The sequence below is a fragment of the Lissotriton vulgaris genome, chromosome 1_1, assembly GCF_964263255.1.
Source record: "Lissotriton vulgaris chromosome 1_1, aLisVul1.2, whole genome shotgun sequence".
Lineage (NCBI taxonomy): Eukaryota > Metazoa > Chordata > Amphibia > Caudata > Salamandridae > Lissotriton > Lissotriton vulgaris.
Window position 1 is genome coordinate 1779346389 of NC_141685.1, and position 12849 is coordinate 1779359237.

Below are 12849 nucleotides of genomic sequence, written 5' to 3' on the forward strand. Positions count from 1 at the left end.
CAATGACTCATAATTTCACTGAACACTGTGAGAACTACTTTGTTCAGTTATAAGTGTGGAATAAGTCTATGCTGTACCACCTAAGACTCAATAGATGGAACGAATCTTACTGTTGCAAGCAGTAGCTCTGGGTGTGGCTGTCAGGTGGAGTCCTTACTTTGGGATAGGTTAATACTAGTAGGTTTTGCTCTGCGTGCGAATTATCATTGAACCCTAGGCACAACCATAGGACAGAGCAGGGTATAGTAAGCTCTCTCTGCCCTTGATAAGTGCGGGGTTGTTTTGTTCTTGGAGAGCGGGGTCTCACAGTTCCTGAGCCAGGTCCAGGAAGAGGTGAGGTCCTTTCCCCGGGCACACTGGGTGAGTACTTAACATTCTAGAAGATTGTAAAGATTTTAATATCTAACAGACCTTGTTAGCTCACTTGGGTCTACGTTTGTGTTTGTTTTCAACAGATGTTGATAATACACCAGGTGCCAAGGAGGAATTCAGGCAGATGAAGGAGAATTATATCCTTTACTGTTGTTAATTCACTTGTGTGTTTTTTATAATTCTAATTATTTTTTCACACATTTATCACAACTAAGCAGTAGCATCTATATAGAACAGAGGCCCTGACGAAAGCCTATGGTCCTTTTCCATGATAGGCTGAAACATGTTGGCCCTCTCGTAGCTATTTGTTTAAACTGCGATTACTTTTTTGCACTGTTCTTGCTTTTAAACTGGAAGGGGCTTTTGCTTAATAAATAGTTTTTTGATAAGTTCCCTATCCTATTTTAATCACCACACTTATAATTTTTTTGCACTGCACTCTCCCATCAGATCAACATCATATAGTTCAGTAAAGTGATTGTGGGTCATTACCCCAAGCCGATCATGGGGGTATGCTGGATGTCTCAATGATCAAGAGACACAATACCCTGGCAGGATTACCAGATGAGAATATTGATCTATACAAGTCATTGATGGGAATCCTCAATGAGGTTGATCGACAATCACAGGTGGCCCATGTTTTGGTGATTTGGTCTGTTAGTCAAATATGGTAGTCACTTCCTTATGTTAATGGACTTAATCAGACATTAAGGTAGCTTGAAAGAGATCCCAACTGGGTTTCTAGTTTAGACCCCTAAGTTTGTTTGTTCTATATGTGGCTGGGAGACACCCAAAGGGAATTTCTCTTAGCGGATTTTGAGGATGAGGCGATACTCACAGCAATCATGCAGCTACAGTCTGGCCGGGCACCTGGCCCGGACAGCCTATCTGCAGAATTCTACAAAACATACAGCAAGGCCCTCATCCCCATTTTACAACATGTGTACGAAGAGGAGCGGGAGACAGGCGCGCTCCCACAAACAATGTATGAAGCACTGATTATATCTCTACTGAAGCCAAAGAAACCAGGAGACAGGTGCGATTCCTACAAACCACTCTTGCTTATAAACTGTGACGCCAACATTTTTGCAAAATTGCTCGCTAATTCAATAAGTCCTCTGATGACAGCGCTTGTGCTCCTGGACCATTCAGAGTTCATACCTGGTAGAAAAACGTTGCATAATCTCCGCACCCTCTTCGCCCTTATGCAAGACATAGACCCAGACCAGGCCGCGGTGGCTGTCTTTCTGGACGCCACCAAAGCCTTCGACTACCTCGAAAGGGGTTACCTGGCGTACGTTCTGACACGAGTGGGCTCCCCAACTTCCTAGCGTGGATTCAGCTATTGTACAATAACCCACAGGCCAAACTACTCATAAACTGAATGTGCTACCCCAGGTTTCACATCAGGAGAGGGACGAGACAGGGATGCCCGCTCTACCCGCTCTTATTCGTCCTGGCCATGGAGCCGCTGGTGCCTAAGCTCCGGCAACACCAATGCAAACACTCCATCATATACCCTGAAAGGCAGATCCTAATATCCTTGTATGCCGATGCCTTCAGACGCCCAGGTTTAGGCGCAAAAAGCATGGAGGCCTCAGATTCTCTTTTTTGGCCCCCTCACTCTGGAATTCTCTCCCACTGGAACTTAGACTTTCCTCCTCTTACCCTCACTTCAGGTCTCTCCTAAAAACTCACCTTTTCCGCTGTGCTTACACATAAGCTCCCTCTCCCTCCCTCCTCTGTCTCTTTATGATTTAGTGAACAGCGCCAAGAAACCGTCTGGTGTATGTTGCGCTTTATAAATCTTTTTTACATTACATTACATGACCGTACATTATATTTAAGAGATCCCGAGGAGAATCTGAACCCAATATTGCGTGCGTTTCCACAGTTCGGCAGGATTTCAGAGATCAATATCAACTGGAGCAAGTCACAAATCTTCCCCCTCACAGATGCGGTCAAGAGATACAACCCAGGCTTCCGCCTGACTTGGTGAGAGGACGAAGTAAAATCCCTCGGAATAGTAATCACTAGAGACAGGGAGAACCTCATGAGGGCCAATTATGGCAAAGCTCTGGACACACTAACTGTGTCTATTACGAGATGGATAGCAATGTCTCTGTTGATAGGCATATGGCACCTGCGGGCACTGCCTGTAGCTAAATTGATGTATGATAGCCACAAACTATGTATGTTACTGTAGACACTATGCTTTCTGCTACACTGACTGTGCATTGTTGCTTTGCGAGGCTGGCTTGTTGTCAGCACCTATACTTTGTCTATTATTGAAAACTAAAAAAATAAATAAATTACGAAAATGTTTTTAAAAAAAGCTGCACATGCTGTATAATAACACACCATTTTGATATTTCAGAACAGGCATTGCCTTGCATCCTACTAGAGCTACATTATATAAGTATTTAGAGCGAATGACAAAGCACAAAATCCTTGACTAAATGGCTGTAATCATTTCCAATTAAAGACACTGTTCTCCATAGCGGTCTACTCTCCAGAACTTTGATAAATCAAAAAGACATTCTCTAAATGTTATGTTTTACTCACTAGCGCTTAACATTGCTGGTAATGACTGAAGGGTTGGGTTGATTTAATAAAGTAGGGGATATAACATGGGTTCAAGAGAAAAAAAGGAAAGTTAAGGAAGATAGCATTCAAAGTCCACCTTTTCCAACCAATTTCGTAGTACAGTGCCTACTGTCAAAGTCCAGATTTTGATGGTAGTTTCCATTCAGAGAATGAGAATGTCTGTGCAAAATTCTCCCTTTAAAAACAAAATTCATCAAGATGTCCAACCTGCACAATGTCATTACATACACCTCTTCAGAACAAAAATATGTCATCTGAGACCACAGCATATATAAAAGCTATATTTAATAAATTCCGAAATGGATGACACTTGCTTAGCAAGTTCACTGGTGTGGACTACAGGAAAGAGTGGATACATGCAGGCAGTGGCTGTGTCAACAACTTCTCACCTACTTCCATTTTTGCTATATTTTTGTTGCAGATTATCACCATTTGGGTTTATTCACGATGCTGGCACCTGTCGAATTTAATTGTTAGAGAGACAATTTTCTGACAAATTAATGAGAATAGCAATTATATGTCAGATTTAATCATTTTAACAGAAGATAAATAAAAGAATACCTTTTGCAAGACATCCAGAGCTGTGAGCACTGCCTCCTGCAAACTTGTCAACACTGCTTCAGTAAAGGAAGGAAGGATGAAAGGAGAGGCATCTGAACTAATGGGAACAGATACTGCACCATGTAAAATTCCTCCCAGTTTTTGTAAATCGTCCATGCTAAAACCAGTTTTGATGTGTTGATACAATGCTGGGAAAATCTGTACTAAAGCTGTGAGGAATGGCTGGCTAGGTATGAAAGCAAGTTTGTCACATGTGGTTGGAGGTTTTGTGCTTTCAGAGCCAATCCTATACCATGCATTCCAGGCTGCCCACCAAAGGGCAGAATCTTCAATCTCATCCATGGCAATCGGAAGCTCGGGAGCACTGAATCTGCTGAGTTTTTCTCCAATCGAGTCCATCCTAGTTAGAGGCCTTCCAGGACCAGCAGCCATCACTGGTCCCAGAAGGACTGGTACAGGCATGCTTATCCCAGGCAGAGATTCTGGTCTATCAGAGTCTCTTAATGGACTAACTATTTGTAGGATTTCCTGGAAACTTTTCAAAGCAGCCAGAGACACTTCATTGTTTTTGCTTAATGAAGCAGACTCAATGTGATCCAGGAGAACATCCCAAGCTTTGGTGAAATCACCTATACGGAAGACAAAAAACATATTATTTTATTCCTGTGTGTTCTTAGTCAACCATTTTATGTACTTTTGATATTTGCGTGGTTGAAAAAACCAATATATGCAATAATAGTATAGCTGCAATAAATTATCACACTTAGAAAATGACAAACTGCTCTAGTAACTAATGTGTACCCCAATACATTGCTTCTTCAAATTGTTAGCCTCTTGATAAGTCCGTTCACCCCTCTAGGACTATTTACAGGAGATGACACCAGTTAACAAAGGAACCGCAAGGCTGTAATACCTAACTGAAGCTTATATATATATAACCCATTTCCTTATGAAGAAAGTGGAAAAAGTAGATTACAGATCACAACTGTCGGTGGTGTATAGATACTAAATCCTTTTGGAGGAACCAAACTAAAGCACTTTTGCTCCAAATGGAGAGCCACATGTCTCGACATGGGCCTCCAGGTGATCAGACTGTCAACATTGCCCCAAATAAAAAACAATCTCAAAGCCTCCTCTTTTCACCCCAGAAAGATCTCCTAGATACGAAAGAATACATAAGCAATATCAATAAAATAATATTTTACAATCTGTATAAATTGAGAAAAACTCTATGTTTCATCCTCACAATATGAAACCAGAAAAGGCGGGATCTCTAGTCAATGCTAGAGTGGCATCCGGACTTCGAAGATGCAATCATGTCACCACTACCAGGGGGCATGTTCATTGCCTTACTATGGATCAAGAATCGACTTCCTAAGAGTCTCATGCACAAGTGGATCTTCATTCAGGCTACAGAACATATCAAGGAAAAACCTCTGCAAGAATAGGGAGGACCACCATCTTTAGATGTGCCAATGGTGCCATCACCGACAGTGGAAGCAACGGCCAAAAAGTCATATGTGTTCTGATGGATGTGGCTGTGCATGTTAGGTTACCATCAGGCAGGTCACCCAGAGAATGGTATGTCTCTGCATTCATGTTTGGGATGTCTCGGATGTCTCTAAGGTATAAAAGAAGATCATCTGCATAAAAAGAGACAACATGAAGTCCGTCACCAAGTTGTATACCCCAGGTTTCTCTCCGACCTCAGCCTCCCATGCCCACCCATCCAGACAAAAGCTGTCTGTGAACAGTCAGAAACATGTGTAAGAAGATCAGATACTGAATAACTGCCAGTTCCGGCTGCAGCCTGGCCAAGGGACAGCCTGGTCTTGCTAGTGATAAAGGGAACACTGCTTTGGCTCGGTATGCTAAGCATTCATAAGTCCTTACTTTGACGTATTTGTCAAACCACAATGAGTCATTCAGCACTGCTGAACCACCTAGAGTCAGCAACTGGGTTTAGGACCTTGCCAAGAAAGTGATCCACTCATTGGTGATGGTACTTCAACTCAGTCCCCATTTCTTCACTCCTATGGACTCGACACCCGGGACACGCAACCCGCAGCTCCCACTGGATTAATGAGGAAACTCAAGATGGACTTTCAGCTTTAAGTTGACAATATTAGAAATGGTGGTCTGGCATGTTGGCCCTTAATTAAGCCAACATGGCAATTATAACTGTGGGTAATTTGACCTTTCCTGCATTCCTAATGGATAGAGAAGTGATTTGACATGCAGGATACAATATCCTATGGGAAGCAGGGGGGAGTGTCATAAAGAGAGGCAAAGAGAGAACAGGAAAGAAATAGGGAACTAGATAACAGTGAAAGAAAGAAATCAAGTAAACATGCCTTGGTGAACTTATGGTGGCCTTTATCCAATAATAAATCAACTTAAGATTCTTTCTGATGCTTGGAGCATCTGTGCTTCCTTTAAAAATAAAGCAATAAGCCCAATCTCCTTGTTGATATGTAATGGCATAGTGACCTACTCCGGGAAGTCGTCACTCTATGAGGTTTCTCTAAGTGGCCATTAATTTGCATAGAACATCTGGGAGATGTGTGGTGGAAACAATCCTTGATACAATTCGAGGTACTCCGTCAAGAATACAAGATGGTGGAGACTGAACATTACCGATATCAACAACAGGGACATGCGCTAAGAAGGCATATATTTTTAAGGAGAGCAATAGCCAGAGACTGCGCCTCTGGAGGATCACCTACTCACTGAGCCAATAACTGACAAAGGCACCTCCACGATCTACAGAAAACTGGTTAATAATGCCCCTGACCTGTTGAGAGCCCTGCGGAATGCCTGGACGGCGGACCTGGGCATCACTTAAGACGACTGGGCTGCGGCTCTCAACACCCTGGGAGATCGGTAGTCTAAGACATTTTCACTGGGCCATGCAACGGCTGATGAGGTGTGGCTGATGTTGAGGGATAAAGTGCTGTAGGAGTCTATGACCATGAGGTTAAGGCATTTTACTGTGCTCAGTTAAGTTTTATATGCATTGTTATAGCTAATAAAAAGATTAGTAAAACGACAGATGAATAATTCTTAGCAGCCTGCTAACGTTTGATAAGCAAACAGTAAATGCCAATAGCAAGGCAACAAAATAGTACAATTGTTACATTATGGTTCCCGGAAACGATACAAGTATTAACTGCTACATAAACAGCAATTTAAACCTACCGCCTGCTAAATATTTTTAAGAACCGGCATTTCTTTTGTCACATTTAGCGACTATGAAGAATTTGTGTCCCCCTTTTTTGATATAGATGACAAATGTGAGCCTGCTAGATAGGCTGATCTAGCCCACGTTTGAGGTAAGCATATGTTGCCAAAAAAGAATAGAGGGCAAAGAGAGGTTGTCCAGGGCATCTAGAGAGACTGATAGAGTGTCTGTTTATTTTTTGTTTCAGCTTTGAGGTCCTGATGAGAACCCCGTGAATTGAGGGGTTTGAAACGCGTAGAACTGTATTCTTTGCCATAAGATTTGTGAACAATGTCGAATTTGTTTGACATAGTGATTTGTGTTACAACTCGTTTTTCTATGGCACTTTTGAATGTTTTCAAGAAAAACGAATCATTTTTTGCATAGGGTGAATGATAGTTGTATGGTGAGTGAGTGATAAAGTACGTGTGAGGATGGAATGGTATGAAGTGGGAAGAATGGATGAGTAGCTTGTGTATGACAAGGTTTTTGAACTAGAAGGCTTTTGTTTTTTGTTATTGAGGCGTGACGTATAAGGATTTGAAGAATTGTAGATTGTGCATTTATATGTGAAAAACAAATTGAAATAAATAAAAGGAGTCATTTCATGCGAATAGATCTAACCAAGGCTCTCCCCATCGCTGAAAGAGGCCTTGCGCCACATCCGAGTTCAGACGCCATTCGTGATCCATCATGCACCGGCGGCTGAGTACGTCCGCCCTGGCGTTCAGAGAACCTGCCAGGTGTTGATCCACCAGGGTGACACCCTGGTGTTCCAGCCATTGCCAGAGGTGCAGAGCCTCCTGGCAAAGGGTCCACGACCCCACCCAGCCCTGTTTGTTGCAGTACCACATGGCGGAGGTGTTGTCCGTGAACACCTGCACTACACTTCCCCAGACAGAGGGAAGGAATGCCTTCAGTGCAAGACGGATCGCCTACAGCTCCATAAGGTTGATATGGAGTCGGGACTCCGCCGGAGACCAGAGGACTCTGACCTCCCACTCTCCCATGTGCCATCCCCCCCCCCCCCCCCCCCCATCCCAGGAGGGACGCATCCGTCATCACTACGTGCTCCGGTTGGGGTAGGGAGAGAGATCTGCCGCTGATCCAATCGCGGTTCGTGAGCCACCACTGCAACTGACTCGCAGTGCTCTCTGAGATCAGGACGTGGTCGGAAAGGTTGCCCTGATGCTGTGCCCACTGAAACTTCAGGTCCCATTCAGAGCCCGCATACGCCACCTGCCGTGATGCACCAGAAGGATGCAAGAGGCCATCAGCTCCAGGAGCCGCAGCGTCAACCTGACCGAAACTCAGGATAAAGGCTGAAAGATCAGAATCAGAGCCTGAATATCCCGAACTCGCTGTTCGGAGGGAAAAAACACGAAACTGCACGAAGTCCAGAACCACTCCGATGAAGAGGAGCTTCTGAAAGGGGCACAGGTGTGACTTCGGCACGTTGATGGAGAACCCCAGCGAGTGCAGGAGTTCGGCCATTGTCTGGAGGTGGGAGACGACTGTTTGGGGCGAGCCCGCCTTCAACAACCAATCGTCAAGATAGGGGAAGACTGAAACCCCTGATCTGTGCAGATGAGCTGCGACCACCGCCATCACTTTCGTGAACACCCGTGTGGCGCTGGTAAGGCCGAAGGGGAGCACGGTAAACTGAAAGTGCTCGTGGCCTAATATGAACCGCAGGTAACGCCAGTTGGCCGGCAGGACTGGGATGTGAAAATACGCGTCCTGCAAGTCCAACGCTACCATCCAGTCTTCTGGGTCCAGGGCAGTCAAGACCTGAGCCAAAGTCAGCATCTTGAACTCCTCCTTCCGGAGGAAGCCGCTGATGCTCCGTAGGTCCAAGATAGGACGTAGGCCTCCTTTGCCCTTCTTGGGTACCAGAAAGTAGTGGGAATAGCAACCACGTCCTACTTCTGGCCCAGGAACGCGCTTGATGGCCTCCTTGGCCAAGAGGGCCGTAACTTTCTCCTGTAGAAGTAGCTAGTGATCCCCCGACATGCGGTGGTACTGCAGTGCCATGGCTTGAGGGGTCGCCTCGAAGGGGAGGGAGTAGCCCCTTCAGACGATTTGCAGCACCCACCTGTCCAACGTGATGGTACGCCAGTGGGGGAGGAGATGGCAGACCCTGCCCCCCACTGGTGACGAATGAGCCTGAAATGCCAGACTAGGAAGGCTTAGAGGTAGATGCTGCAGGTGTGGACTGACCCTGCCGGTGTACCTCGGTACCGCCACGGCAGTAACTACATCTGCAACCGTGTTGAACCTGGGTCTGCGACCTGTAGCTGGCTGGACATGTGGGGGCACCCCTTCCTTGGCCACGAAAGGAGCAAAAAGCGGACGTTTGCAGGCGTTGGCCTAGGCCCAAGGACTTGGCCGTAGCCCTGGAGTCCTTAAAACGCACCAGCGCACTGTCCGCCTTGTCGCCAAAGAGGCGGCGGCCATCAAAGGACATGTCCATGAGGGTGGCCTGGACATTCGCCGAAAAGTTGGCGGACCTCAGCCAGGCGTGGCGGCGAACCACCACTGTCCTTGCAATCGCCCTACCCAGCGAATCTGTGGTGTCGAGTCCACACCGTATTGAGTAGCGTGCTGCATCACGCCCTTACGCCAGGGCTTGGGTAAGCTTTGCCCGGGCCTCCTCTGGGCACTGTGGCAGCACCTCCGCAGCCGTATCCCACAAAGAGTGGGTGTAACGGCCCAAAAGGCAGGCGGTGTTGAAATACCGCAGCCCCAAACTGAGGAGAACAGTTTCTTCCCAAAATGATCGTACCTTTTGGATTACTGATCCGGAGGAGCGGTCGGGAATTGTGTTTGGGACGTAGAGCCTGGATCACCAGACTCTCGGGGTGGGGTGAACGGACAGGAAGTTAGGGTCGCCGGAGTCGGGCGGTGGCATCGGGCCATGTTACAAACCACAGGAAGGCCTGTTGAGGGCTTGGACCAGGTGCCCAGCAGAACGTCAGTGAGGGCCTCGTTAGACGGCAATAGAGGCTCCGAGGAGCATACCTGTGGTTTGAGCACCTCAGTGAGGAGGTTAGTCCTCACGGCCGCGACAGGGAGCTCAAGAGCCAAGGCCTTGGCCGTCCTAGTCAACACCACGCTATAAGCAGCCCCTCCTCCGTAGCCACGGAGGGAGGAGAGACGAATCCAGTGTCGGGCAAAGTGTCCAGACCACTGGCCTCCCCTAGCTCGTCTGCCCAGTCCTGGCTCAACGGGCACTGTAGTGCCAGAGGGTCCTCAGACCCCTCCCAGTTGCCCTCGTCATCCATCTCCAGATAGTCAGGAAAAAATTATGGAGCCGGGTCGTAGGTGAATTGCCCACCCATCGGCGCCGAGCGGCTGAGACTGGGGACGGCGTTGTCTGGAGACGACGCTGGGAGCGACACACTCGGGGTCGGCGCCAGTGGAGAAGTCGTGAGGTCGACTGGCGATGACCCAGATCCAGGCTTGGATCCTATTGGGGCCTGCGGCGTCGGGACCGGAGTCGAGGACGGCACCGGGGCCGAAGCACCCGACAGCGCCTGGGCCGAAGCACCCGACGGTGCCGAGACCAGAGCCGCCGGCCCGCCAGGGCTCCCAGATGGACCCGCGGGCCTTAAGGCACCTCGACGGGGTCCGACGGAGGGAAGTGAGTCCTCATGGCCATTTGGAAGTCACGTATCTCCTCCGGCGTCGAGTGCAGCCCAGAGACCATCGGGTGTGGAGCTGGATGCGCGGCTCCAGTGGGCGGTGTAGCCCGAACCCCTGGCCGTGTCGCGCTAGCGTGGGGGGGGGGGGGAGGGGGGGGGTTGAGGGAGGGGGGAGTCAGAAGAGCGATGACGCCTCTTCGACTTCTTTTTCTAATGCCTCAACTTACCTGAGGACTTGAAGCCCGACGAGTGGTGTTGACGGTCCCTCAACTTCCTCCTTGACCAGGACCTCGAACGGCGCGGAGCCGACTGCCGGAGCTCGAGCAGCTTACGGGATCGCTCCCGTCTAGCCTTCGAGGTCAGGACCCGGCAGTCGGGCACAACTTATCATCATGGTCGGCCAAGAGACAGTAAAGGCACCGACGGTGGGGGTCAATCACCGACATCAATCGGTGACAGTCCTCACAAGGTTTGAAACCAGGCATCCCTATCGGCACTGCAAGTCGAGGGACGGCTCGAAAAGTGATCAAAATAGATCAAAAAAGTTAGTAAAAAAACGACTAAGTACTGCTCTTCCCGGATCTGCGCTTGCTGGCGCGGAAAAAAGAAGAACTGAAGTCAGCGCGCGAGGGCGGCGTCTAAGTACTCCGACGACGTCATCCCGGCGATCACGACGCCGACGACTGACGCGGAGCCGCAGACGACCCCTAGCGACGCCCAGGGGTACTGCTGACGAAAACTTTACGGATCCAGTCTGACGCCTGGGGATATTCTAAGGTAAGGAATCTAACACTAACCTGTTTCTTTCAGATACAAGACTGTAACTAGGCCCAGCAGCAGGCCAAGGTGAAAGAGGCTAACCCATGGAGGCCTAGAAAAAGGTATCAAGTCTTATCATCCACCGGTAAGGCAAATCCGATAGAGCAGACGCCGACTGAAGATCAGACGAAAGTAAAACACATAGCTCCACAGGCACTAAATCCCAACAAGGTTAACAGTTCTAACATGAACTAAGCTATGAAAGCTAAGCAACAGAAGAGATGCAAGCTAAAAAAGTACAATTGCTATTAGAGAAAAATTCCCCCAAATTAACGAGGTATAAGGGTAACACTCCTACAGCCCTGATTATACCAAGTCACATGGATGGAGAAAACCCAGAATTCGTTTAAAGAAGTGAAATCCATAATAGTGGGGGATATTCTTTATGATGGAACCTCAGCAATAAAGATAACACATAGGTGAAATGACTAACCGTTGAGAGCAGGATATTAGGACTCCGTACAGAACCCAATGTAATTTGTCCATGGAAGCCAACAAAGAAACTAAGTCCAAGAGGACGAAATCATACTGTTATACTGCAGGAAAGTGCCTCTTTTGGAATGGTTACCCCCCCCTCATTTTTTACCTGATACTTGATGCACTTTGACTTGATGTGCCCTGGGTCCCTGTCAATCAGGTTCCGAGGGCCTGTGTTCTTTACCAACGCTGTACCTTTGTACCTACAATTGGCACATCTCTGGCCACAGGTATGCCCCTTATAAAAGGTACCATGGGTACCAGGGGCACTGTGACCAGTGAAGGCCTTTAAGGGCTGCAGCACCTACTATGTCACCCTTAGAAGGCCCTGCACCTTGACACCCATACACTGCCATTGCAGGCTGCATGTTTTGGTGCAGGGGAAAAGTGAAGAGTCGACATAGTACACATATGTGTCATGCCTGCAATCCACTGCTTGGGGCCTAGGCAAGCTACCCCTTAAACAGGGTGCACTAGACCACGGGTGAGGGTACAGTTGCATGAGCACTGTACCCCTATAGTGTCTAAGTCCATTCTTACACATCGTAAGTGCAGTAAAGCCATAAAGTGTATATGGTTTGGAAGTTGGTTATTACGAACTCCACAGCCTTCCATTTGCCACCTTTCTAGACACCTGGGTAGAGAGCCTCCGCTCTCTGGGTTTAGAAAAACGACTGGGTCCACTAAGAAGAAGCTTCAAAGGCCTGCTGCCTTTATGAGCTGATCTTGCCTTTAGCTGTCCCCACCAACTGGCTCCCATCGGTTCTGACCCCCACTTCGGGTGGGAGAATCGGCGGGAAAACCACGTGAGTAAGTGAGGTGTGCCCACCTTTGCCAACTCCACCCCTCAAGTGGGGAAGGTGAGGTGAAGCACACATCTCAGTACCTTCCATCTTGAAGCTGCTTTGTAAGGTTCACAAGGGGATACCTAGGCATATCCCCCCAAATACTCGAAGTAACGAAAATGTAATCAAAAGTAATTTCTATGTATTCTAATCTGTTTAAAAAGCAAATGCAAACCGGTAATGAAGTCAATTCCATTCACAACTGCATTTCCTTGTAAAGATTTGCATCTGAAAGTATACTCTACTTACCTGTGGCAAGTCCTGCTTGGCACAGGTAATAAAACATAAGTATATCTTTTTTATA

At 47.6% G+C, this 12849-nt stretch overlaps 1 protein-coding gene across 2 annotated transcripts in view; it reads right to left on the minus strand.

The window, feature by feature from the left end:
- Nucleotides 1-12849, minus strand: part of MON2 (MON2 regulator of endosome-to-Golgi trafficking) — a 966303-nt gene that overhangs the window by 220056 nt on the left and 733398 nt on the right. For both annotated transcript variants that reach the window (XM_086919098.1, XM_086919097.1), the window contains exon 26: nucleotides 3541-4169. In XM_086919098.1, the coding sequence (XP_086775224.1) occupies nucleotides 3541-4169 (629 nt within the window). The remainder of the gene's footprint in view (nucleotides 1-3540; nucleotides 4170-12849) is intronic.